The 25,121-nt window shown below is 42.2% G+C and overlaps 1 protein-coding gene across 9 annotated transcripts in view; it reads left to right on the top strand.

Moving 5' to 3' along the window:
* Window positions 1-25,121, top strand: part of RAPGEF6 (Rap guanine nucleotide exchange factor 6) — a 115,680-nt gene that overhangs the window by 82,321 nt on the left and 8,238 nt on the right. For 4 of the 9 annotated variants that reach the window (XM_062638118.1, XM_062638113.1, XM_062638117.1 and 1 more), the window contains 14 exons: window positions 148-391; window positions 727-884; window positions 1,897-1,911; window positions 3,859-4,099; window positions 5,235-5,618; window positions 7,666-7,877; window positions 8,939-9,062; window positions 11,235-11,258; window positions 13,851-14,071; window positions 16,379-16,570; window positions 17,168-17,302; window positions 18,715-18,828; window positions 21,279-21,504; window positions 23,285-23,796. In XM_062638118.1, the coding sequence (XP_062494102.1) occupies window positions 148-391; window positions 727-884; window positions 1,897-1,911; window positions 3,859-4,099; window positions 5,235-5,618; window positions 7,666-7,877; window positions 8,939-9,062; window positions 11,235-11,258; window positions 13,851-14,071; window positions 16,379-16,570; window positions 17,168-17,302; window positions 18,715-18,828; window positions 21,279-21,504; window positions 23,285-23,796 (2,802 nt within the window). Of the gene's footprint in view, window positions 1-147; window positions 392-726; window positions 885-1,896; window positions 1,912-3,858; window positions 4,104-5,234; window positions 5,619-7,665; window positions 7,878-8,938; window positions 9,063-11,234; window positions 11,259-13,850; window positions 14,072-16,378; window positions 16,571-17,167; window positions 17,303-18,714; window positions 18,829-21,278; window positions 21,505-23,284; window positions 23,797-25,121 lie in introns of those variants that run through there. The other 5 variants (XM_062638121.1, XM_062638114.1, XM_062638115.1 and 2 more) reach the window with 4 other exon arrangements.

Below are 25,121 nucleotides of genomic sequence, written 5' to 3'. Positions count from 1 at the left end.
AATGCAATGTATTGCCTGGTTTATAACTCTCTGGCTCACTTTAACTGCGTGGATGTGGGAAGCAGAAGGGTTGAAAGGAAAGAAGAAGTGGCTGTGAAGTTTTAAGTGTGCAAAGGGCAATCACAATGACTGTGTCTTCTCTTACAGTGTTTAAGGAGCTGCTCTGCAGGATAGGACAAGAGAAGAACGGAATTCCACATATTCCCAAAATCGCAGAGAAGAAGAACAACCGTTACTCCATCCCAGATATGCCTGGAGATGTGGAACAGATGTTTCCCCGTGAAAAAAGCAACAAGAAGATGAAAGCAAACACTGTGTCTGGTGGGAGAAACAGAATCAGGAAAATTTTGGACAAGACCCGATTCAGCATCTTGCCTCCAAAACTCTTCAGGTTTGTCACTTTCTTCTGGTCCCAAAGCAGTCATTCCTTACTAAGTTGTGATACTTTGGTTGCTGAGTATCTCCAGTCATTAGCTTCATATTGCTTATACTGGGTTTTTTTAAGTATGTTTTTTAAACTGCAAATCTGACCCCTAAGTGCAGGACAAGACCAGTGACCATTTGAACACTTTCAGATATGCTTTTTCTGTCTCCTTGTTCTGAAAGCCTGTCTGCAGTGTGCAAGTAACACATCTGAGTGCCATTACTTTTCTTAGTTTCTTAGATTCACCTCCAGATGAATCTAAGGAGCTTAATGCCCACAATTGAACCCAACCTCTTTTGCAGCGACGGGAGCGTGAGCCAGTCGCAGGACGACAGCATTGTTGGAACGCGGCAGTGCAGGCACAGCCTGGCCATCATGCCCATTCCGGGAACCCTCTCCTCCAGCAGCCCCGACCTCCTGCAGCCTACAACTAGCATCCTGGATTTCTCTAATCCTTCAGGTAAACCAGCAGCATTAGCTTGATTTACAGGATCATTACAAGGCAGCGGTTCAGGGGGAAAATGACATCTTTTACATCTTTTAGCATCAAACACACTGAGTGCAGTTATCTCTTTATCTTGTGGCTCTAACAGGTCCAGACTGGAGGTTTTTTGTAATGCGACACTTAGCTTATTTTCACAAAGGAGTGTATTTTGCTACCTCTGAGAGTCTTTGATTTACTGGAGTTTACCAAAGCTCTGATGGAAGCAGTGTCCTTGTCTGCACCTTTCTCTTTTGTCATCTCTTCTCAATACTGGTACTCCAGATGATTTGATTTGTCCATCCATCATCTTCAAATATATATTTCAAGCAGTATTGTGGATGGAATAGGACTGCCGTGGTAACAAGAGTGATGTTAATGTCTTACATACAATGTCAAACATTACATACTGTATGCCTGAAAAACTGCAAGATGTTTTGGGATGTGTGGTTTGGGCTCTCATTGCTGTTACTGTAGGAACAGTTTATATAGTGGCTGCAGGAGGCATTTATTACATGCCTGTAAACCTGGCAAGTCAGAATCATGTTTCCCTATTTCAAGTGTAAGTTCTGTGTGTAAATACATGTTCTGTAAAGTGCCTTGTGGCTATGAGGTAGGGTAAACTTGCAGGTTTCCCCTTTAAAAGGGATGTATGCAGATACATCCGATCAACTGCATAAATGTCCATAGGAGTTAGGTTCCCTTTTGTGCTGAAAATCCGGGTTCTTGCTGTCTGCGTGAGAGTCACACACATGTTCTCTAAGAATCTTCATTTAATATTATACAAGTTACTGCAGAGTATCAAATGTTGATAACTAATCCTTTACTTTACGTTTACTATATGTTTACTATAACAAATATGCTGTCACTTTTGAAGAGCAGAGCAAACCAAAGTACTTGTGACAGTGCACTGCATACACTTGATCAGTTCTGTAAACATCTAGATCTTGATTTGGTGCTGACGTGGTGTTTTCTTTTCTCCTGCCCGCAGCTGTTGGGTTTTACTGTAAGTATCCTGATGCACAGCATCCTGTAGACCTTAATACTGCATGGCTTGCCTGTTAAACTTAACACTTTCATACGTTGTGTTGACAATGTTATTACTGTTAGGGCATTAAGATAGTCCTTTGCCCCATAATCTTCCCTTAAATCAAACAAACCCATAGGTTTTCTTTTCAGGCATGGTGCTGTGCTGAGGCTGAGACCTGCATTTTATTCCCATTTCTGTCACCAACACGCTGATGACCTTTGGCAGTGTCCTTTGCTTCTCTGTGACCTTGCTTTGAGGAATGAAGTTGCTTATGTCCCTTTCATGGAACTGAGATTTTAGATGATGCTGTAGTTTGAGATCATGTCTGTTCCATTGGATGCTGTGTAACTAAAACCATGTGCATGCAAACTTGAAATGTGTTTTGTATTGTCAACACAAGCTGAATAATGCAGAAGAAAATGATTATGTATATGTATATATCTATATATAGAGAGTGTTCACCTGCTTAAAAGCAAAGACAGACGTGTTCATAATAGAAATTTCCCTCAGCTGTCAGAAGTTACACTCAGTTTTGGTTGGGTTTTGTCTTTTTTCCTTTCCCCCCCCAAATTACACTTCAGTTTTTGGTTTTCTACCTTGAGTGTGTTCTGATGTTTAGGTATGTTGATACCAAGGTACAGATGTTGGCCTCTTCTGTTGTCTTGTTATGATTTTTATGAGTGCAGCATTTCCAGTTATTCTATATATCATTTTCATTACTTTCACTCTCAAATAAGTACATATTTCTGTCTTTTATTGCCCCCGTTCATGTATGCATGGAGCTTTTCAGTTTCAACTAGTCCTCAGCTATTAATGAGACTGCTCTGGGAATGGGATAGTCATAAAAATGAAATTGTCAGTAGAATTTGTTTTCAATCAGATTGGGGTTTTTAAGCACCCTGTTTCGTCCCATCTCCCAGTTTAGCTACAGGTGATGTTGGGACTTTCTTTTTTCCAGTGGGTGGAAACTGTTTTGGAGGCTGTTGCTGTAATAACAGCTCCTCACTTCTCTCACTTGGAATTGCTGATCCGGGTGTTAATGGCACATCCAAACTGGTTTTTGAATAGCATCAGGCTCTGGAGAAGGCTGAGGGCTCAGCCAGAGCCTCCCATCTTCTCGCCTCTGCAGAGAACTGGTGAGGTTTTAGTCTTCAGAGTTTAGGGAGGGTAGGAAACTGCTTCCCTGAGTTTTAAATCAGTGCGCACTCTGCCTCCTGACTTGATTTCCCCATCACTTTTATTATGAAAATCAAATCTGCTGTAATGGAGCGAATTATTTCCAGTCATGGAGCTGTAGATGAAACGTGTGTTTCTTCACATATTTATTTCCTGCTGTAGGCTGCCTCGGAGAAAGCTGCTCTCTAATGCATTTATAATACATGAAATGTGCTATAAATAAGTACACTAGCCAAAGAATTAACTGCTGGCAGCAGCTTAGTTCCTTCAGGGTGAGATAGTGAATGTAAAAGTTTGCAGCTAGTTATGGGAACAACCAAATCTCCTTTGCTCTTCCCAGCCTCCTGCCCGCAGCCCATCCATGCATGCTCCATGGCTTCCCATCCCCGGGAAGAGTGCCCTGGCACGTGTCTCGCAAAGACAAAAGAGCCAAAGAAGGAATAAATGATGCTGCCAAGGATTCTGAGACACGCTGCGAAGGACAGTGTGCAGCTTAGCAGTGTGTCTAGGAGCCTTGTACTTCAATTGCGGTTGTGGGATCCTAAAGTTGTGGAAATGCAGGGAGTCCTGTTTGCTTCTCAAAGCTGAATGTTTTAATGCATATTTATCAAGGCCAGCATGGCTTTTTTTCCCCCCCTGCTAGCTGTTTTTTTGTTTTCTGGCTATCAAAAGAAGCAGTAAATGACCTCATTTCTTTGCAAGGGAAAAGTAACTTCACACACTGAAGGTGTTACTCTGTTATTTCAGATATTCCCGATCAGGTAATCAGGGTTTTCAAAGCCGATCAGCAGAGCTGTTACATTATCATCAGCAAAGACACTACAGCAAAAGAGGTGGTGAGTCACGCCGTCCACGAGTTCAACTTGACAGGCGCCCCTGAGACCTACTCCCTCTGCGAAGTGTCAGTCAGCCCCGAGGGGGTCATCAAACAGCGGAGGCTCCCCGATCAGTTCTCCAAGTTGGCCGACAGGATTCAACTCAATGGACGGTAAAAACGCGCCTTGTTTTAACTTCAGCTTGGATTCGTTTGCTTTTTAGCATTGAAACATCTGTAAGATCCCATCCCATTCGGGGGGGGATCATAGAACACCAGATTAGAAGGGACCTCAGGGATCGGCTGGTCCAACCTTTGTGGGCAAAGCATAACCTAGACTGTATGTCCCAGTGCACAGTCCAGTTGAATCCTAACAGTGTCCAGTGTTGGTGAACCCAAAACCCCCTCCCCAGATCTACAGCAGCTGCTCGATGACAACTAAATATAGCAGTTTGGGATAACGTGTAGTGGCTTACACTGAAAAAGGAGAAACATCTTTTCTGACACTTTCCACATGTACTCAGGATTAAAACATACAATTACTTTCTTTCTCAGTGATGTCATGTTGCAGTGAACTGATGCTAACCTGAGATAAATGCTTCCATTTCTATGTAAACTGTTACGAATGTTTCTTGCCCGTTAAGTGCTTTGGTTTTATCTGATGACCTGGTCTATACCAGAAGAAAGTTTATTAAGTAAAAAATTCTTTAGTTGTCTTTGCTAGGCAACAGAGGGGATTTATGAGGAAAAAACTTTGGTGTACCTGAAAGTGATCTGCTTGGGACCACGGAAATGAATTTTCCAGATACGTTTTCATTTCCTCAGTACTGTGTGCTTCATGTAAATAGTAATATGCCACACTATTTATGTAAGAAATCGCACTAAATTTGTGTGAGAAATGGAGAAATACATTAACAAGAGATGTCTCAGGACTTATGTGTATTTAAAATGTTACTTCACTGCTGAATTTACGAATGTCAAAGTAACTGAGCATTTTCCAAGGGTGAAAGATGCAGTGTATTATGGAGAATGAAACAGAAGTTGCTAGTGAAGAGGTAGATAAAACCAGCTTTGGAAATGTTTTTTTACCTCAGTAATGATGATACCTTATACTAAAGTGCAAGGTTATGCTGTCCCTTCGTGTCTCTGTCTTTCCCTTTTACACTGTGTTGTCAGCAGGAGCACACAAATACTCTCACACAAGCACTCCAGTGGTGTCCACTTTGAGTGGTGTAGTCCAATGCCTTTGTGTTCCCAAACCCTCTGAAGCACATCTCTAACGTTTTATTGTAACTCCATTATTCTGTAGGTATTATCTTAAAAACAATATGGAGACAGAGACCTTGTGCTCCGACGAGGATGCTCAAGAGCTGCTTAGAGAAAGCCAGATTTCCCTCCTGCAGCTGAGCACCATTGAGGTCGCCACTCAGCTCTCCATGAGAGACTTTGAACTCTTCCGCAATATTGAGCCTACAGAATACATCGATGACCTTTATAAGCTGGACTCCAAGACAGGGAATGCTCACCTGAAACAGTTTGAGGATGTCATCAATCAGGAGACCTTCTGGGTTGCCATGGAAATTTTAGCAGAGCCCAACCAACTCAAGAGGATGAAGATTATTAAGCATTTCATTAAAATTGCCCTCCATTGCCGAGAATGCAAGAACTTCAATTCCATGTTCGCAGTTATAAGGTAAAATGCTTGCATTTGTCAGATCTGGTTTGTGCTGTCAAAGGCAATTCTGATAATCGAACTGGAAAGAAAAGAAATAGGTTTATGCTGAACAGATCACTGATGGCACAGGGTGGTTGGAGGGGAATTGCCAAGCTTTTCAGAAGGCAGACTGTACCAAGAGGTGCATTGTCGCTGCCATCTTTTCCTTCCTCCTCCTCGGAAGTTTAGTGTATTGTGGTGCTTGATGTGACTGTCTCTATTTTAACCATTACCTAGCAGGGGAAGAGAAGAGGTGGACAAGAGCAGTGTTTGATTGATAACTTCAGAAACCTGCCTGAGCACTGCTGTCATTTCCATGCTGGCACCCCATTTCCCTTCTTTGCTCAGTTGCTGTTGCCGTGTCAGTGTGCACCGTGTCGTACCTGTGATTATGAGATTACTTTATTTCTTCCCTTCATTGTAAGGACTTCCTCAGTCACTCTGGTTTTAGTTACATTTTCCTTTCCAATCTTTCCCGTCATCTGCTCCTATCATTAGATAGGGAAATCTATTTTTATTTCCCTCTCCATTTGCACACTCAGACTTTCTCTTCTGTTTTATACTGGATGCTGCTACTTTAACAGCATGAGTTCAGCATTTCCTTTCTTTGTAGTTATCTTATACCCAGCTTTTAAGAAAGAAAAATAAAGGTGCTATGATTCATCAGACAAAGATTTGGATTCTTGCTGTATCCCAGCATCTTTGAGAACACCAGTTTTAACTGTTTTCTTCCATGTCGAGCCAGGTTCTTGGATGCTGTTGCCTTCTGTTTAGTCATACATTAAATAATGAATGAATCTCCTTAAAGGGCACTGGGCAGCCGTTGGGGCTGGGGCTTCTCATTACATGGTGAATATACATGTGGATAGTGAATCTAATTTCTATATTCTGCTCCCTATTTCCTCGTCGTTTATTGTGGGTGGAGAAGTGACTCTTCCTGCTTCTCAGTTAACTCTAATCATGCCGTGACTGAAGTGGTCGTTGGTCATAAAAAGAAGTCAGTAAGTTAGGTTTTGTCTTGCCCTGGTTTCCAGAGGAATATGTTTTTGTTAGCATATGCCAGGGGGGTTTTCTTTCTTGCCTTGCCTTGCATATCAATACGGTGCCATATGTTTCATGAAATACAAAGATAACCATCCTAATGTAGCATGTAAAAGAGAGGGGGGCTGCGTGGTGGCATATGCTTGATTTTTCATGTGAGAGAAGGCTTTGTTTGTGATTTGACAATAACATGGGGAGAAATCTCTATAAAAGAATAAAGTAAATACAAAGTAAGTTTCTGAGGCTTTCAAAACCTTAGAGTAGCAGATTTGTCAATTGTGTGATCCTGGACTTACTGGTGAATGCTAGGAAATGATGCTTTCTAGCTCAGCGACAAGGTGATCATTGCAGAATTTCATGAGCAAACTTGGTGGCAAATCCTAATAGGGAGGATGGATCCGTTTCCTTCATTTTAATTTGCTGTATCACATCCAGCTAATTCTGGATGTGTTTTTACTTAATGAGGGAGCACAATGACAAGTTTTAGCATTGCTGCAGCTTCCGATTCTCAGTCTGTTGGTGCTCATTTACAAATGCTCCAAACGTGGTCCTCTGCAATCCTGCCTCTTTCGCTTGGGATAAGCTGTGCACTGTTCTTGCTTGCCACTGTAGCTGTGTATTCACCTCATTAATTCTCCACCCTTTTGTCTTATTGTGGTACACGTTCTTACAGGAGAGAAGTGGGGCTTAAATTAAACGGGCACCAGCCCTGTGTTACGGAGGGATTGTTTTGGCAGGCTAACTAAAAACTGGTACCTTGTGAATAGGAAGCAGTCGTGGTTTTTACAGTTCTCTTTCTCTTGCTCACAAGAGCGAGCAGCAGAGGTTTATTGTGATCAGCTTGCAGCCTGGCTTTCACCCAGCCTTACAGTTAGCCTTGTGAAAAGCTATTTTTAATCCTTAAAACAAACCCCAAACCCTTTGCTTCCTTTTGAAAGGTAATGTTTCCACTAACAGCTAATAATGAAACAAATCTGCCTTCCAGTGGGTTAAATCTAGCACCAGTAGCACGTCTCAGAGGCACTTGGGAGAAGTTACCAAGCAAGTACGAAAAGCACCTCCGAGACCTTCAAGATCTCTTTGATCCATCTCGAAACATGGCAAAATACCGCAACATCCTCAGCAGCCAGAGCATGCAGCCTCCAATTATTCCACTTTTTCCCGTTGTCAAGAAGGATATCACCTTTCTGCATGAAGGTAATGTCAGACGCAAGAGAAATAACAAACTGAGCACTGAATATGCTTTAGCCCTGATTCAACAGATGCTTGAAAGAAGCTGCCACCAGTAGGATGCTTTTGATGCGTCCTTTGTAGGAGTAAAACAAAATAGATCTGTGCATGAATAATGGAAGAGGCTGTTCCTAGACAGAAATTAAAAATTAAAAGTATATTTTTAATATTTTAAAAGCAATGCTTAATCTTCATCAGGTGTCCAAAGGTTTAGGTGGAACAGTAGGTGAGTGCTAACTGGTAGTTACACTACTTCAAGTACATACTCCTCTTACAAGAGCTCGTTGCTGTGGCGTTTCTAGGATTTCGTTCCATGTTGTGGCTTTCAGGCAGCTACAGTGATCTAACACCTCCTACTCCTGCTTTCAGTGGTTTCAGTGGCTTTTGTTTAAACATTTCCATTTTGTTCCTTTTACACAAGGTTCTGTTCACAACTGGTTAAGTTTAAGCATTGCCAAATACACCCAGTTCCTGGTTGTGATGTTTCAGAGCTGTTTGGACTAACTTCAGAATGTGAATGCTGTTGGATGTCAGTTCTATTAGGCAGAAGCTCTTCCCTGTGAGGGTGCTGAGGCGCTGGCACGGGGTGCCCAGAGAAGCTGTGGCTGCCCCATCCCTGACAGTGCTCAAGGCCAGATTGGACACAGGGGCTTGGAGCAAGCTGCTCTAGTGGAAGGTGCCCGTGCCCATGGCAGGGGTTGGGAACTGAATGAACTTTAAAGTCCCTTCCAACACAAACCAGGCTGGGATTCTATACATTATTTAAGCATCTATGCCAGTGAATTTGGGCATAATTCACTTACTCCTTTTTCCTCTTGCTAACACTTGTTACTTTAGAAATAGATTAACAAAACCAATACTAGAGTGGACCTAATGATCATTTGTGTTTTGCCATTAGGGCGGTTTTGGTGATGGAGGGACAGGGAGCGGATACTGTGAGTGCCTAGAAACACATTGCCTGTTAGAAAGTATTTCTGACTTTGTTTTTTGTTCCTTTCTTTCCTTATGTGTGTGATTCCATTCTTTAGGAAATGATTCCAAAGTGGATGGCCTGGTGAACTTTGAGAAGCTCCGGATGATTGCCAAGGAAATTCGCCAAGTTGTCCGAATGACCTCAGCAAACATGGATCCGGCCGTGATGTTCAGACAAAGGTGTGCACTTTGCAGTAGGATTGAAGGTGTCTGGGCTGGGTGGGGAACTGGGGCTGTGTGTGCATCAGTGCCTTTGTGTTTCATGGTGCAACTTCCCATTGACATGTACATCAGAACCACAATCTTGATCAAATTATGGCAATACAGTTGATGCTTCCGAGACCTGCTTTTAATAACCACTGAACCAGTTTGCTGTCTTTAATAACGAAAGAAGAGTAGGTTCTAGGTTTAATGATTCACATTTTTGCTAAATAAAATGTTAGTGTTAGTAGAGTTTTGGGAGAGGTATAATATTAGGGGGATATAACATCTCTATATGATAGATACAAAAAGCACCTAAATCAGCCATGTATACGTCTGAAACGCTGCTTCAAAACCCCACTGATAACATATTAAACCCAAACAAAGTATTTTTATTTGTTCTAAGCACAGCTTGCTCCACCTACGTACTGTGTGATATGTTCAGGCTGCAAGCAGTGAAGGGGGTTTGCTTGGTTTATTTTTTCTTGGGGTTTGTTTTTTCTCCTGATGCATAATATCACCAGGCTCCGTGTTGGCAAACTGGGGAATGAAAGCACCACAGCTTCTAATCCGGTGCTCGTGAGCTCCAGTTTATACTCAGTGGAGCTAAATAATGTCCTGCATTCCTTGAAAAGCATCGGGGACTCTCCTGTGTCCATGCAGGTCCTGATGCCTGCACATCCCTGCTAAGGAGGGTAGTGGTGCCTTGCATTGGAGTTTGCGTCTTGCACTAATGGGCCAGACAAAAATCCTTCGGGGTGCAGTTGGGGAGAGGAGTTGGTGACAAGGTGATGGGCTCTGCCGAATCACATACCAAAAACTGAACTTTGTACAAGCCCTAACTAAATTCCAGTCGATAGGTCACCTCTGAGTTGTAATCCTCTTGGATTTATGAAGTCAGTTACATCAGTGCAGCGGAAGGAAATATCATATGCAAGGGTACGTGGCATATATAAGAGCATTGAGATTTGGCTCCCTGTGGGCTTCCAGAGGTCAGGATTCACAGGTGATGGTGAATCATGTTTGCAAGGCTGACTGTCAGGAAATAAAGGCATTTTGTTTAAAAAGGCCCCAGTTGAGTTTTGAGACAAAAATAACAGATCCCTTGTTAATGTTGTTTGAAGATGGATCTGTTTCACAGTGGAGATTCACCTTCATACTGTTGGATTTGAATTAGCAAATTCCTTCTTCAACATAGTTATACAGCTACTTACTGGTCAGTTAGGATTGCTTTTCAGAATCTTTCCCATTCACAGATGAAATCAGTCTATAAATAAATTTCCCTGTTGCCCCATACACTTTCTACAACCTAATGAAGTCTGATCATTAGATGAATTTAATAGTAAATAGTTAGCTTTAGTGTGTTTTTCACAATTACACAACACATTTTAATGACCATCATTTAAAGGATGCACACTGACATAAAATGCTCAGGCATCTAATACCAGAGATAGTGCCAAAGATTAAAAGAAAATAAATCCACATTTTCAACATCATTTATATTCATTTTCATTGCCTCTGGTGTTTGATCTATCAGTTTGTGTTCTGAAGCACCAATAAATGCTTTTGAAGATTAAAAATTAACAAGAAAAGATGTTTGTTAGTGGCAACATGAGACTTGCTGGCGAGTTCATTACCGATTAATATAGAGCATCTACTTTTCAGCATGTATTTGGTGACTAGCTTGTTTTCCAGCAAGCAGTCAAGGGAAAACAGCATCATAAACTTGAATACTGATGGTTTCTCATGTGCTTACTGCAGTCCTAATGCGAAGAGCAAATTAATTGGAGCACACTTTCTTCACTTTGAATAAGTTGAACCGTTTTGGCTCACTCCATCCAAACTGAATTTGACTTAGGGGAAATACTTAACAAGGAAACTTAATGGGAGCTTGGTTTTTAAATCCAAAGGTTAAACTTGAAACAGAAAACTGATAGATGTTCTTCCGTGTTGAAGTGTTTGTGCAAGTCCTGCCCTTGCATTCCATTCCAACATCGTGTTCTTGTTTGAGAACAATTTTGCCGTATAGAAACTCTTTCTTTTCTGTTCTTTCCTGTCTGCATCTTTCTTCCTGACTCTCAACTGTTTTATTTTTTTCCTGTGCTTTTCTGTTCAAATACATGCTTCAATGTATATGGCTCTTGCTTACAGGAAGAAGAGGTGGAGAAGTTTGGGGTAAGTGTAGAGATGAATGCAACTAAGATAAATAAAGATTATGCAACTCTTAACATACTGCATCCTCCTCCTTAGTGCATGCATCTGAAATACAGCATGCATTTTATTAACCCTGCAATACATGTATTTTGGAAACCAGGAATAAGAGGTTACAGTCAACGTTATACTGCAGCTATAAGAATTCTGAGTTGCTTTTATGTATTGGATAAGTTATTTGAGTTTTGGCTTTATGCATATAAAAACCCCTGCTGTGCAGTTATATTGGTAGGCAATCTATTTTGGGAAATAAATAACTTGCTTTTTTAACATGTAACTGAATGGTTTGAGCCGTTTTAGATTTTAAACTATGAGGACGTTATGAATTGTGATAATGATACGGTGATTTCCCCCCTGAAGTTTGAGTTCAAGCTTCAAAGCATTTATTTTTAGTATATATATAAACTGTATGTGACATTTCATACACCAAAATCCTCCTTGACTTCCCTGGGAGTCTTGATTGTGAAAGGATTGAATAATGAAATGACTACAAATGAGAGTGCTGAGAGATGAAATTCCTGACAGACGCACGGCAGTGATTTTAGGAAGACATGTAGCCGTATTTTAGGTGTTCTTATGTGTCTTTTTGACCATAAAACTGTTACCTGTGTACCTGAGCCTATGTGCCTTTGCACTTTGAAATTGTACTTCTGTTTATACTGGGGCATCTGTTTTAAAGCCAGCTGTGTGTTAGTATATTGACATTGTGCCCACAGGACGGAGTCAGGGATGCTCCTGGTGCTTTGCCCTCCCTGCCATCACTTTGCCACTCTCAGGGAAGCCCGGTGTGGCAGTTCAGTTTGTTATCTATGAGTATTCAGGCGCTTGTGTGCAGAGAACAGATTTACCCTCCAGCAGTGATGGGGACAGTGCCAGAACTTGTGCTAGAGGAACCCAGGTTTGGGTGCAGGTCCCTGATGTGAAATCATTTGGGTGGTCGGTAAGCACCCACTCATGGTGTACAGCGCCTGGGTGGAATGCCTTAGACCCAACTGGAGTCGTTTCTAGCCCTTGGGATTACTGGGAACACAAGGGAATAAGGGAAAAATCATTTCTAAAAGAAATTGGATTAAATTGCCTTAAAAAGGCAAGTCCAGACTTAAAAGAAAAGCAGTGTGTATGTAAGCAATCAGATATTTATACCATTAAAAATAAACATGATGTAGTATATTGTTTCATCACATAATAGTTATTAGCTCTGTTCTTACCCGGAGGAGGTAGGAGTGCCCCTTGGTTTGAATAGGTGTGAACAGTCCCTCATGCCTTTTGCTGCTCTTTGCCTGTAATAGAATTTTTCTGTAATTAAGCTATAAATTTCTGCCAGTTTTAGGTTTATGTTTGCTCTTGGATTGATTGATCATCTTTGAAAGTATTCCAGGATTGATTTAGTTCTCATCTTTGGGAATCCTGCAGTCAGCTGTTTCCCACTATCTCTTATTTTTAAGCCCACTGTGCTTGATTCCATAGACTTCCTCTAACAACATGTTTCGTTCTGACTCTCTTGGTTGTTGTGCTGGAGATGGTTTATTCTGCCACTCGTGATTCTCTGAATACATCCGGGATCTTGATAAACAGAGAATTTACCCTTTTAAAATGAAGTTACTCCTCCAAACGTTTAGAAAAGCCCCACAAACAGCCAACATTGAACAACTTTGACCCTTCCCATTAGAATTTACAGTAACACACATTGTGATCTCCAGTGACTAAAAAATTCATTGGACTGGTGTGGCCAAAGGACTTTGACAGTTGAAGTGGAGGTGATGGGTATGTTTGAAGTATACCAAGATCAGTTGTTTGGTCACTGCTTCGGTGTGAATAGGAGTGACTGTCAGGGAGAGTGATGGATGCTGACAGTTTGGGGATTATTTCTTTTTGCTTCAGTTGCTGATAGAATTGGCAGCTCACAAGTAGGAGTACTGGGAGCATCATTTCAATAGATGCAAGTCGGAACATACCTGTATTATCACTGTCTTCCTGACCTTTGCTAGGATACATTTTATTAATGAGCTGCTCTTCTGCGAATGTTCTTACTGAGCTGGAGAAGGAAGTTAAGTGTTTAATAAAATGTACTTGGCACAATTAACACATTTTCCCTCTTATTTAAACACTGTCAGAAACTCAGTTTCCTAAGAGGATTACAGGAGTCACTCGTGTACTCAGATAATTGCCAGAGGTTTCTCTTGTAAGCTGATGCATACAGTGGGTACCAAGTTCCTTAAACCAACACAGTTATCAGGTTTGTCCACTCTTCCCATCTGCAGTTGACATAGGTGGGTCTTGCCAAGCAAGAGTTACATGGGTCCTGTATGCAGCATTGTGCCTCATTCTTCCTAGTCCCACACCCTCTTTCTAGACTCAAATTGCTGCTCTCCGTTTCCTAGAGTATTTTAAGACAAGTGTTGTTTTAATGCTGTTCATCTTTTTAACTCATTTGCATCAGCATGCACTAGCCCTAACTGAAGATTATTGGCATTAATCTGCTTTGGCGTGTGCTACTGCAGCTCTTGGCTGCTGTTGAGAACTGAAAGTTGACTGCTTTGCTCCTGTCTCTTGTAGGTCTCTGAGCCAGGGCAGCACAAACTCGAACATGTTGGATGTACAGGGAGGTGCTCACAAAAAACGGGCCCGGCGCAGCTCGCTCCTGAATGCCAAGAAGCTGTATGAGGATGCCCAGATGGCCAGGAAGGTGAAGCAGTACCTGTCCAACCTGAACGTGGAGACAGATGAGGAAAAGATCCAGATCTTGTCACTTCAGTGTGAGCCTGCGTATAGCACATGTAAGTACAGTGATCTGGAGCGGTGGCTGCCCCATCCCTGGCACTGTTCAAGACCGGGGCTTGGAGCAAGCTGCTCTAGTGGAAGGTGTCCTTGCCCATGGCAGGGGTTGGGGCTGGATGAGCTTTAAGGTCCCTTCCAACCCAAAACCTTCTGTGAGTCTGTGATCTATGAGATACATAAGAAAATACTTGTTCCTTCCTTAGAAATACTCACTTAAGATCTTTCTCTTCTCCCTCCCAAGAAAAAGCCCTCTCATAAGTGCTTGTTTGTCAATTCATGTGCTGACAGTTTCAACGAGCCAGCATTTGTCTTCAGGTCTTGGTTGAAGTCAGAAAACTTCAGCGATGTTTTGTATTTTGACCTTTAGTTCTTAAACTGTGTGTCTTCTCGTCAGGCTGGAAGGAAATTCAATAGTACATTAGCTCTGTTCTTGCCCTGTTGTCCTTGTAGAGAATTAGGAAGGATAAAAGTAACGTTTACCGTCTGAACAGCAAGAAAATGAAAAGAGACAAAATCAATATAGAAACTGCAATGGATTACAACTTAGAATAAATGAAGATTGTTGAGAAGGAGAAGTTGGGTCAATATTGACTGATGGGATTGACATGACTTGACAGTCAAAAACTGAGGGCTACAGCAGGAGTTTCCATAACTCAAACTTGTGTGCAACTGCCTAAGTAAAGAAACTGTTACTGACCTGCTGGCTTATGCAGTTCAGTGCATTCACATTTAGAAGTGAGGAATGGTAACCTCATTTCATTTTGATCCATAGAAATTTTCACTTACTTGAAAGGTCGCTTGGTTTCACAATAGAAGAGTAGAAACCTTGCTAATCAGGGTAATGTTTCATGCTTGTCTGCTGCCCAAGTGTAGCATTTTAGGGCTTTTTTTGGTCCTCCATCACCGTTTTGTCTCTGATGTGAGAAGTTAAAAGCATGACTAGGAGACGGCATTTTGAAGATAAAATTTTAAGTCCTTTCCATTATTCACTGTTAGGAATGCAAATCCTTATTATTCCCTCAGGTGCCTTCCTATGCAATTGGTTTTTAACATTTCCTTTTAAGTAGCACTGATGTAGGAATGGTGGAAATGGCCGTATTTGAACTGTTAAATTCTGTGTAGTCACTGGCTGTATGCCTGAAGTCACCAGAAATCACAGGTTTCCTCTGGACTGGAAGATGCACAGCATCATCCCTTGGCAGTGGATGTGCTTGTGCTGCGTTCGTGCCATAGCCCAGAATGTTTCTGCTCAGAGGTAACACCATTGTGGGTATTATGCTTTACGCCCCCACTGACACAATAAATTAAAGCATGTCAGGGTGAACTCCTGGTAGATGACCTATGTGCAAACAGAACTGTGGCCATACTATGCCCAGGAGACAAACATAAGTGTGACGAGGTTGGTTTTCAATTGTGCTAAATAAATCATTGAAAACCTTGTTTGCACAGTGCTAGCCGTGGAGATTTGGAAGTGAAACCAGGGAATAAATACTGAGCGTTCTACCTTGTGCAGTTAAGTAAATCAAGTCCTTTTTTGTCTTCACCTTCCAAAAAGGAAAACGGAGGTTAAGCAAATATACAAATAAATGCATGTTATTGAAGTGCCTGTCTTTAAAACCTGGGAAAACCAAACCAAACCCCAACAGGTTGGGTTTGTGCTGATGGGGCTTTTTGCACATCTCCAGAAGAGAACTCCCCAGTCTCTTATCTCAGCAGTAAGATTCTCCCAGCCTTGCTTGCAGAAGGAACGAGCAGCAGTAATGCTGCAATCCAGACTTTTCCAAGGGAATTTAAGGAGAATTCGGTTGGTCTTACCTTCAGAGTTTGTGATTAAAGTAGAAACTGCATCAGTGCCATGCTGTAAATCAATTGTGCCACCTAGTGAAAGCTTTGATGCCAACCATTCCTTCTCCCTTCAGTGGCATGACGTAAGCTTGAAGGAGATGCTGTGAGGCTTTTGCATCTTAGTTACAAACATCTAAAATATGGACCTACAGTAGAAATAAATAAATCATATTTTGGGGGGTTGGATAAAGTGTCTCTATGACACTTCAAGGAGTTTAGGTTTTTTTAATGCCATTTCATGCAGCAGCCTCTTAAGTGTAACAAGACCATAGAATGATTTGAGATCACAGAATGACTGAGATAGTGAAATAGGTAAATGAGTGTGTTTGGAATAGAAATGGTTTCAGTTCTATCTTCTTTATACCGTGGTTGCTTTCTCTGGATGGTTGTACTCGGAGTGACTGTATTAATCCTGCAATTCAAAGTGCAAGGTACTTACATGCGATTTCTCTATAACACAGTGACAAAGAATTTAAGTGAGAGAAGAGGAGGGAAATCCTCCGAAATGTCTCCAGTACCCATGAGGTCAATTGGCCAAACCGCTAAAGCCCATCAGCATCAACAGAACAGGATGAGTCAAGTTCTTCAGGTTCCAACTGTGAATTTATACCCCAGTAGGAAGAAGGGACTGACAAAGGAACATGTCACATTCAGTGAGTATCTGCAGTTCACCTGTCTGGATAGGCTCAGTAACTAAAGGAGGGGAGCTGTCTTAACACTTGTGTCTTGAACAGGTCAGATGTACCATGTTAAGTCTGATACTGTGTGTTTCTGCATTCTGAAGGGATCTTGCACAGCCAAAGTAGAACAATGTCACTTGTTTGCTTTCGTGACAAAATGAAGTATAATTTATTCAGTTGAAATTATTGAAACATATTGCAGAGATTTAATGTTTTAACCTCTGGAACACCATTTTAACAACTTTCTTGTCCAGTGGAGCAACATGTATTATTAGTTGATGCTCCTATTTAATTCATTAATGCTCCTAGTGAGCATCAGGTTTTTTCTGTCCCTGAATTTGCTAGTTGCAAAGCAGTATTATGTGTTAAAATACTTCTGACCTGTTTGCATAACTGTTGTATTATTTGAAAGCTACAACTGTGGGTTATGTAAACAGCTGCAGTCAGTAAGTGATATGAAATGATTCTATGATACACTGAGCATCAGTATCCGTTAAAACAGCTTCAGGAAACAATCTGTTGCAGCATACAGAAGAATAGTATGCACCAATGATTCTGTTGTTTTCGTAGGCACAGGTTCCCCACAGAAGTCATTAAGCTTGTCTGAGGAAGTAAGTAGTAAGAAACAAACAGATGACACAATGTCCATGGCATCTTCTTTGCACTCCAGCCCTCCTGCTTCTCCTCAGGGCTCTCCACGCAAAGGTACGTGTGCTGGGTGAATGTTCTCTGTGAGTGTCAGCATCAATCTCAGGAGCTCTTGCTTGTGTTGCACTAAAACCAGGGTGGGCCATGGCAGGAGTATTTATTGCTAATGATATGTAAGAGAAATAAATAGTAGTTTAGGATATTCTTCATATTAGAAGATTTAGAATAATCTTGACTATTTGTAGTCAAGATTAGAATCGCGTCTTTCTATGAATAGAAATAGGTTTTCATTGTGTTTGTATGTTTTGGCCTTAAAGTTACCCAGTATTTAAAAAGAGGAAAAGTTGTCTTAGAAATGGCTTAAGTGCTTCTGATAGAACTCCCAGTAGTTCTTCAGTTCCAGCGTTATCAGCTCAGATTTAGGTGGCCACTTACATGAATGGAATTCATAGACCTGGGCATTTCTTGAAGACAACTGTTGCACAGAAACAGAGGCTGCTGAGACACCATATGGTTTTGCTTTAGGTACCTGGAATATCAGATGGGTAGGTGGAACTGGAGAGAAAATGGTTTCATAGCTCTCCAGAAGAGATGGTTTTCTGCAAAAGTAGTGCATCCCTCTAATCCTTGAGTTGTTACTCATACTTCTTGTTCTTGTGCACAGGGCTTTGTATACATCCCTGTTTATCATGATGCCCTGAGAACCCCTTTATTTTTGATGTCTTCGTCTTAAAAGACCTGCATCACTTCATCATTAGCAACCTTGGATGGGAATTCAGTTGAAATCTGTTAACACCACTTTGTAGTCAGCCCGTGTGGTCGGTGCTGAACGGTGTAAGGCATTTCTCCCTCTCTTCTGTGCTGCTTTGCCTCACCGGCAGCCCAAAGCCACAGGATTGGCATGGCACGGCATGGTGGCTTACTGCACCTTCTCACCCTTTTCAGTGGGAGATCATGCTGCTCTGTCCACTTCTGCCTTCACAAGATACTATTTCCTTTAGGAGAATGCCACTTATTTTACTTAAGCACAGCATATGTATAAAAAGCTTAATTACTTGGGCTGCCAAATCTCAGTTCCACTGAGATTTTTGAGCATTGCTTATGGATATGTTATTTTTGTTAACTTTCATCTGGGTCTTTGAAAATAATGTTTTGTTTCTTTGGGATTATTTCATTAATTCAACTTGCTTTCAGTGTATTTTTAGCACTGATGTAATTTGAGGTGATCCGTACCCTGTTGTATGTGTAGTGCTAACACCTCATTGAACTAAAATTAGGTGCTTCACAGACAGCTGAAAGACACAATTTAGGCACAAACACATTCCACTTAATCTTATATTTCCTTCTCTTTTGATCTATACCCAAGTGATATGCAAATAGGATTGGAGAAAAAAGGGTTTAAAATCAGGAGGTTGTTTTTGCTGTTACTTCTCCCTTATCAAGATGTGCCTGTGTGTACTTTATTGTAGTTGGTAACATCCAAAGGTTGGATAACAGCAGTCAGATGAACCTCTCTGGCTCTTCCTCATCACTCGCCAGTGAAGCCAGCAACAAGAACAGTGGACAACGCAGCTACGGAATAGGTGGGGCTTATTTGCAAAAGAGAATTTGGATGATTGTGAAAGCAAGAGACAGTTCAGACATGAGTGAAAAGGGAGAAAGAGAAGCTGAGCATGGAAAGGCAGAAGCTGAGCATGGAAAGGCAGAAGCTGAGCGTGAGCACAGGAGAACGGAGGGACCCCAGTTTAGAAGACTTAGGGAAAGAATCTTCTTCAGGGAAAGAACAGCATTTACTGCAAAAAGGGAAGCAGAGCACACTGGAGCCTCAGAAAGGAGTGAAAACCAAAAGGACAAAGACAGTGATGCTCTGAGCATAGCAAGTATCTATAGCAACAGCAATCTGTGGACATCTTACTGCCTATGCCTGAAGCCTAGAAGGAGAAGGAAGACTATCTGATGTATTTCTAGATGGAAGACTGTGATGTCCATGTTATGTCAAATGTCCTCACTTTATCCCAGTTCTTTCAGAGTTCTTCATTTACATGTTTAAGCTGTTCAATGTGCTTCCCTTTCAGATATTTGTGTCAGTTATTTATAGTTAATCACCCTTACAGTGCAGTGAAGACAATAAAGTGAAGTTTAGAAAATCAAGGAACAGGTACAGTGACAGTTCTGTTACTTAGTGTTTGCAAATGCCAATGAAACAGTAAGTTCTGCATTGTTCTCTTAATTAGACTCTAGATAGTCCTTCATATGATGTAGATCAAATGCTCACTTCCAGTGTTGGTGTGTATTTGCATTGATCACATCTTCTGCTGACCTTTTCAGCCCAGCAAGGACTGCATTTAGTCTCTTTATATGCGTGTGCTGTTCTTTAATAACCCAGCTTTCAGATAGTGTTAATCTCTTTCATGAAGAGCCCTTTTGTAAGTTCTTGATGAAGAGTAGCTTAAAATTAAGATAATACTGGTACTATATGCTCATATCTGCTCTTAAAATCTTACAGCAATATTTAAGCTTGAACTGTGGAATCTCTCGAATGATGAGCTGTGTGCTCAGTGGCATGTATGCCAGTGGCTCCAGCTGCCATATTATGAGATCTCCGTATTTTTCATGTACTGAATGGCATCAGTCTGCTGTATTCAGTTGTGTGTATCGCTGCCATGGCTCTTAGGCTGCCTGGGCTTTTCACATTTCCACCTGATTGATGTAAATATGTGGCAGTCCAGCTCAAAGGCACATGGAGGTAGAAAAGAAGCGAGAAATCAGCAGGGATCTGGGGAAAAAATGCTTAGCTGAGTGCTGTGTCAGCAGTGTGTTAATGTGGTCTCCTGTAAAGATTCATTAGCAGATGCTCATGTTCCTGTACATGAAGCAGTTGATAATCCAGTATTTTCAAATAAAGGTTCTAATTTTGTAATTTTATGTGCATAATGTAGGGTAAATCACAGACTGCTTGCCCCTAGTGAAGGCAGGGATCTATTTCCTGACCTGCAGTGGATTTGCTATAGAGAAACCCACTGGGAACTTCATGAATCCAAGACTTTTTGCCCTCAGATGAAGGGGAACAAACCACAGCTTGTTGCCTTTGCTGAGTTCTGTTCATTTCAGTTCTTTCCCTGATTCTCTGAGGTCATAAAAAAGATGATTCAGGCAAGTTTTCCATACTAAGGGCTTCTTCTGAAGTGGTCTGGAGGCAGGTGTCCCATCTGGAATTACTTTAGTTATACCAGCAGAAGTGTCTACAGGGCGTATGTAGCCAGAGCCCACGGAAGTCCCCATTGTAGTAGTCTCTTATGTTCACTCCAAGTACTAGGAAGAGGAGGTGATGGATATATGGGGCTATAACATTATTTGTGTTTGAAAGAAGTTATTTGAGGGTAAGGCTAAGCCAAACAGACAAAATGCATTAGATATTTTGCTCTCAATCTGGTGAGGTCTCCAGCTGATTCCCCTCTGCAGGAGCAGTGCTGGTGTCTGAGCCAGCTCCTGCCAAAGCTGTGTTTCCTGCTTTTGCTTCCTTCTCTGTTAATTTTGGAACAGGTAATAAACCCAAAACGGACCATATGGCTAACCCGTGAGTGCTAAAAGCTGCCTTTTACCTTAGTCAGCGTCTCCTCATCCACTGCCAAAATCTTTTTTGAGTCACACATAACAGTAGAGCAGAGGGATAGTGGGAAATACACTGCATTTGTACTAGAGAACTGCAGGAAAGGATGGGCGAGACCTGATCTATCCACTCACTGTTCATGCTGCAGCTGTCAATCCTGTTTATGTAGGTTTAATCTTCTGCTCTGGAGAGTAGTGGAGTTTGCAGGGAGGTTATTGGAGTCACTGGACTCACATTGTTAAATCAATGCTAGATGCTGATAGATGCTAAAAGGTTTGGTACCCTAAAAACTGACAGTATGCAAACAGGGTTTCATTTGGTTTTCTTCTAAATACCCTTGCTGCAATGTGTGTGTCAGTGTTCCATTGTCATGCCTAGCAAACTCGAATTGCTCTTTGACCAAGACATTCTCCTCTTCTCCAGGCTATGCCCTCATACCTTCCACTAAATCTGATAACTTCTCAGACTCCAGCCACAGTGAGATTTCATCCCGGTCCAGCATCGTGAGCAACTGCTCAGTGGATTCCATGTCAGCAGCGCTGCAAGATGAGAGGAGTTTGTCCCAGTCTCTTATTGTGGTGGATTCAGGAGGGCCGGAGAGGAAAGAGCATCCTCAGCCTCTGGTTGACTACAGCCAGCCATGCCCTGGGTAAGATGCAACTGGTTATGGTTGGGCTTGGTGTCGTCTGGTGTCAAAAGGGGTAACAAAGCATTGGTGAGGACACAGTTATTCACTCTGCTGTCATTATTAAGCTCTGCTCTGCATGGGAAGAGCCTGTTTTCCCAAGAGAGTTATGGTGTTACTCTGGTAGACAACAGCTTGTTCCCATTGGTGGGATCAGATGGACATACCATGAGGGAGACTGCAAATGTGTTTGAAACTAGGATGCTACTTAAGAAGTGAGTGTGGTAATGAGAGACAGCAGAACAGGATATTATCAGTGCTCTCTGAGTCAGCAGTGCCAATCACTTAACATACTTAATGTGATTTTTAAGGAGTTTTCTTATGATCATTTGTTGCTCAGGCAGGTTGGAAGCTTCCAATTCTTGGAGTTTCCACACTAAAGGTCTTATTACTTTAGTGCGATGAGCCATTGTCCTGAGATGACACTTTAAACTGGAAGCTTTTGGGTTTGTGTTATTAGATGTTAGCCTTTGATCCATAAGATCTAATATGTGGGAATCTTCTTGAGATAGCCTCTTCTGCCCTCAGATGTTGTGGATTCAGGTAAATGAGAGAGGCTCCTTCCATCTCTATTTTTTACAGCTCGTCTCTAACACTATATAAGGTTTTTATGATTGAACTCTAGAAAGCTGTGTAACTGATTAGCCTGTACCAGTATTCTGTGATCTCTTGCCTGTAAAAAAATCTTATTAGTGTGTGTTTGCTGAGGTGCTGCAGCTCTTAAGAAATCCTTGATTTGATTTATTTCACTGGGCTAAAATGGGAATTTAAAGATGTGCTTCTCAATAGAAAATAATTCTTCTATCGCAAAGGCCTAACACATGTTGAGAGTTCAGTCAGAGCAGGAGCAGCGCGCTGAGGAAATGCCCCTTGGAACTGGCTGGGAGAAGAAGAAAGCTGGTTTTAGGCTAGGACTTACGAAACAGAAAAGCAAGGGAGGAAAAGAAGTTGTTTGCATGTATCTAAGGATAATATTCCCCTATTTCACAATGTGTCAGTAAACTGCTGAGGGATGGTGTTGCATTTTAATGTTGGGCTACCCATGCATTTGTTAATGTAACCAGGAATAGTTAAGAGACTTGAATAACGTCTACCAATTGTAACTTCATGTCTTCTAAATGCATGCAAACCTGGCTTGATTTTATCCCCCTTAATTATGCACCAACGGTGATTAGAGCCTGCAGCAGCCATTCAGTTAAACATGGAGTTTCGTCCTTTGGTTTTCAGAATCTGTCACTCCAGATTGTTTCCACAAATGTTATTTATGCCCAATATTTCCTTTGAAATACAAATACCCCCACTCTGTCCAGACAGCATCGTGATGCTGCCAGCAAAGGGGTGGCCTTTTATGCTAAGTATTGATTTTGGGTTTAGTTTATAAATGCAAAGAAAAAGGTGGTGGGAGCCTGAAACCGGGAGGTAAATTGCTCCTCTGCTTTCCATCAAGCACTGCCTTGCTGTAGTTGATAAAGGAAAGTTTCTGTGGACCAGGTTTTTATGGAGCTGGGGTCATGCCTGTAAACGCCTGTTGTAGACTTGTTATTCCCTTGGGAATAACTTCCCTGCTGCCGTGTGCAGTGATGAGTCGGGAGTAACCGTGTCTCTTGTCAGTGCTCCTATGTGCCTTGACCTTGCTGCTTAGCCGTTCTAAAACTGGAGTTGTGTTTAAACCCAGGTGGTGGTCTCTGAGTACATCAGGTTTATTTGAACAGTGTTTTTCCTGGCTTGTGTCGTTCAATTGCAGCTGGTCCATCACCAGGCCTGCTCTCATCAGAGGGATGGCTTTCACATCCTCCATGAGCAATGAGGAGATCTCCCACGAGCACATCACGGTGGAGGCAGCAGATAGCGGCCGGGGAAGCTGGACTTCGTGCTCAAGTAGTTCTCATGACAACTTCCAGAATATCCCGAACCAGAAGAGCTGGGATCTCCTCAATTCTTACCGTCACACGCAGCTGGACGGACCCATAGCTGAAGTCGATCCCACAAACTGTTACTCCGAGGAGGCTTACTTGTATTCGGAAGCCTTTTCCAAAGCCAACAGGCAGTCGAAAGCCAGCATGGAGCTGGATCAGTCTCGGCAGAGCTGGGCCTCCTCCAGCTCACTCTCAGACACCTACGAAACAAACTATGGGACAATCAAGCGGAGGGGGCTGGAGAACTCTACAGCCGAGCAGACGGAGGTTTTGGACTCTAAACCGGGCGCGGATACGACTTACAAAACAGTGACTTCGAGTACAGAGAAAGGCCTGATAGGTAAGTGGGCCAGCAGCTCGTGGAAGCTCCTACATCTGGTTTTCGTTTTGGTATGAAGTTAAGAGATGACATGAGCAGGTCTGGGGGCTGGATGGCATGTTAAATTCAGCTTTCCATGTGGTTTGAGTCAGAGCACTACGCAGGCACTGTGTTTTCAAGCCGCCTCCTTTTGCATTAGGAAAATGGCAGTGCTAAACCAGCCCACTTCCCAGTCACTTTATGGGTCTGCAGGAGCAGTGTCTGCGTGCAAATGTCAGGCAGCTCCTCGCTGTAGTACGGCCCCTTTGGTTTTTGGGTGATTTTGGAAACACTCATCACTGTAGATGGTCCTCTGTCAAGGAGCAACAAGCACGACTTCTTGAAATCAATATAATACAGGCTTTCCATGAACCTGAGAGGGAAGAGCGTGACTGCTGAGGGGTATGGAGCTCTCCCACCTCTTTGGAGCTGGAGCACCTTTCATCCGTAGGGCTTTTGTCTCTGGAAGCTGAAGGGCAAAGCAGACTCCCTGCCTATCTTTGCTATGCTAAACTGCCATTTATTTGGTTATACAGCTGCAGTTTGGCTACATATGAAAGGAGAAAAACATATAAAATGCCTTTTCAAAGATGCATAGTTCTACCGAGATGTCTTTTCCTGTCCTGGTGAGTTTAGCAGCCAAAACTAAAGGAGCTGGGTTAGGAACAAGATAAAAAGAGGAGGGCAAAGCTTTCTAGGCTGTAAGTCAAAGGTGCAGCTGAAATGCAATTTAATTACTGACTAGATTGCTAGAGGGGTTTATGTTATCAGAAGTAATTGCCTAAGTAAGCATCCCACGTAGGGTGGAGGTTTTGGGTTGCATTCCTTCTCCTTGGCTTTGGAGAAGAAAGGCAGCAACCTTAAGAGTTCCAACCCTAACCATTGTGTGAGCATGGTGGAGCCTTGCTTTGCTCACAGCTCGCTCCTGTGCATGTGCTCTGCCCTTGCAGGCTCTCAGGAGCCTCTGAGCTGTTTCAGGAGGTGGTGTTGGCTATTCAGTACGTGCTGTCTTTGCTCAGAGCTCTTCCCCTCCTTTTTAATGCTGTTTAGACACTGCACCATACAGCTTGCCACCTTTGTGCAGTCCAGCACACTGGTAAGAAACAGCACCATGCTTCAGTAGAGCATGCATGTGTCTGCTTAAGCAAAGATCTGATATAGGTGGATATGGTTTGCAAATGCAAACCTGTTAGCGTCATGCAATATGCCAAAGGCATTTCACGTTACTTCACCATTTGCTTGCTCGCTACAAACAGCTTGTTGCCAGTTCTGTGATGACTGCACGAGTTCAGAATAAACAAAACAAG

Source organism: Pezoporus occidentalis, unplaced genomic scaffold, assembly GCF_034315485.1.
Source record: "Pezoporus occidentalis ecotype Australia unplaced genomic scaffold, CSIRO_AGI_Poc_V1 ctg55, whole genome shotgun sequence".
Taxonomy (NCBI): domain Eukaryota; kingdom Metazoa; phylum Chordata; class Aves; order Psittaciformes; family Psittacidae; genus Pezoporus; species Pezoporus occidentalis.
The sequence above is the reverse complement of the archived record's forward strand: the minus strand, read 5'-3'. Positions and strand labels throughout refer to the sequence as shown.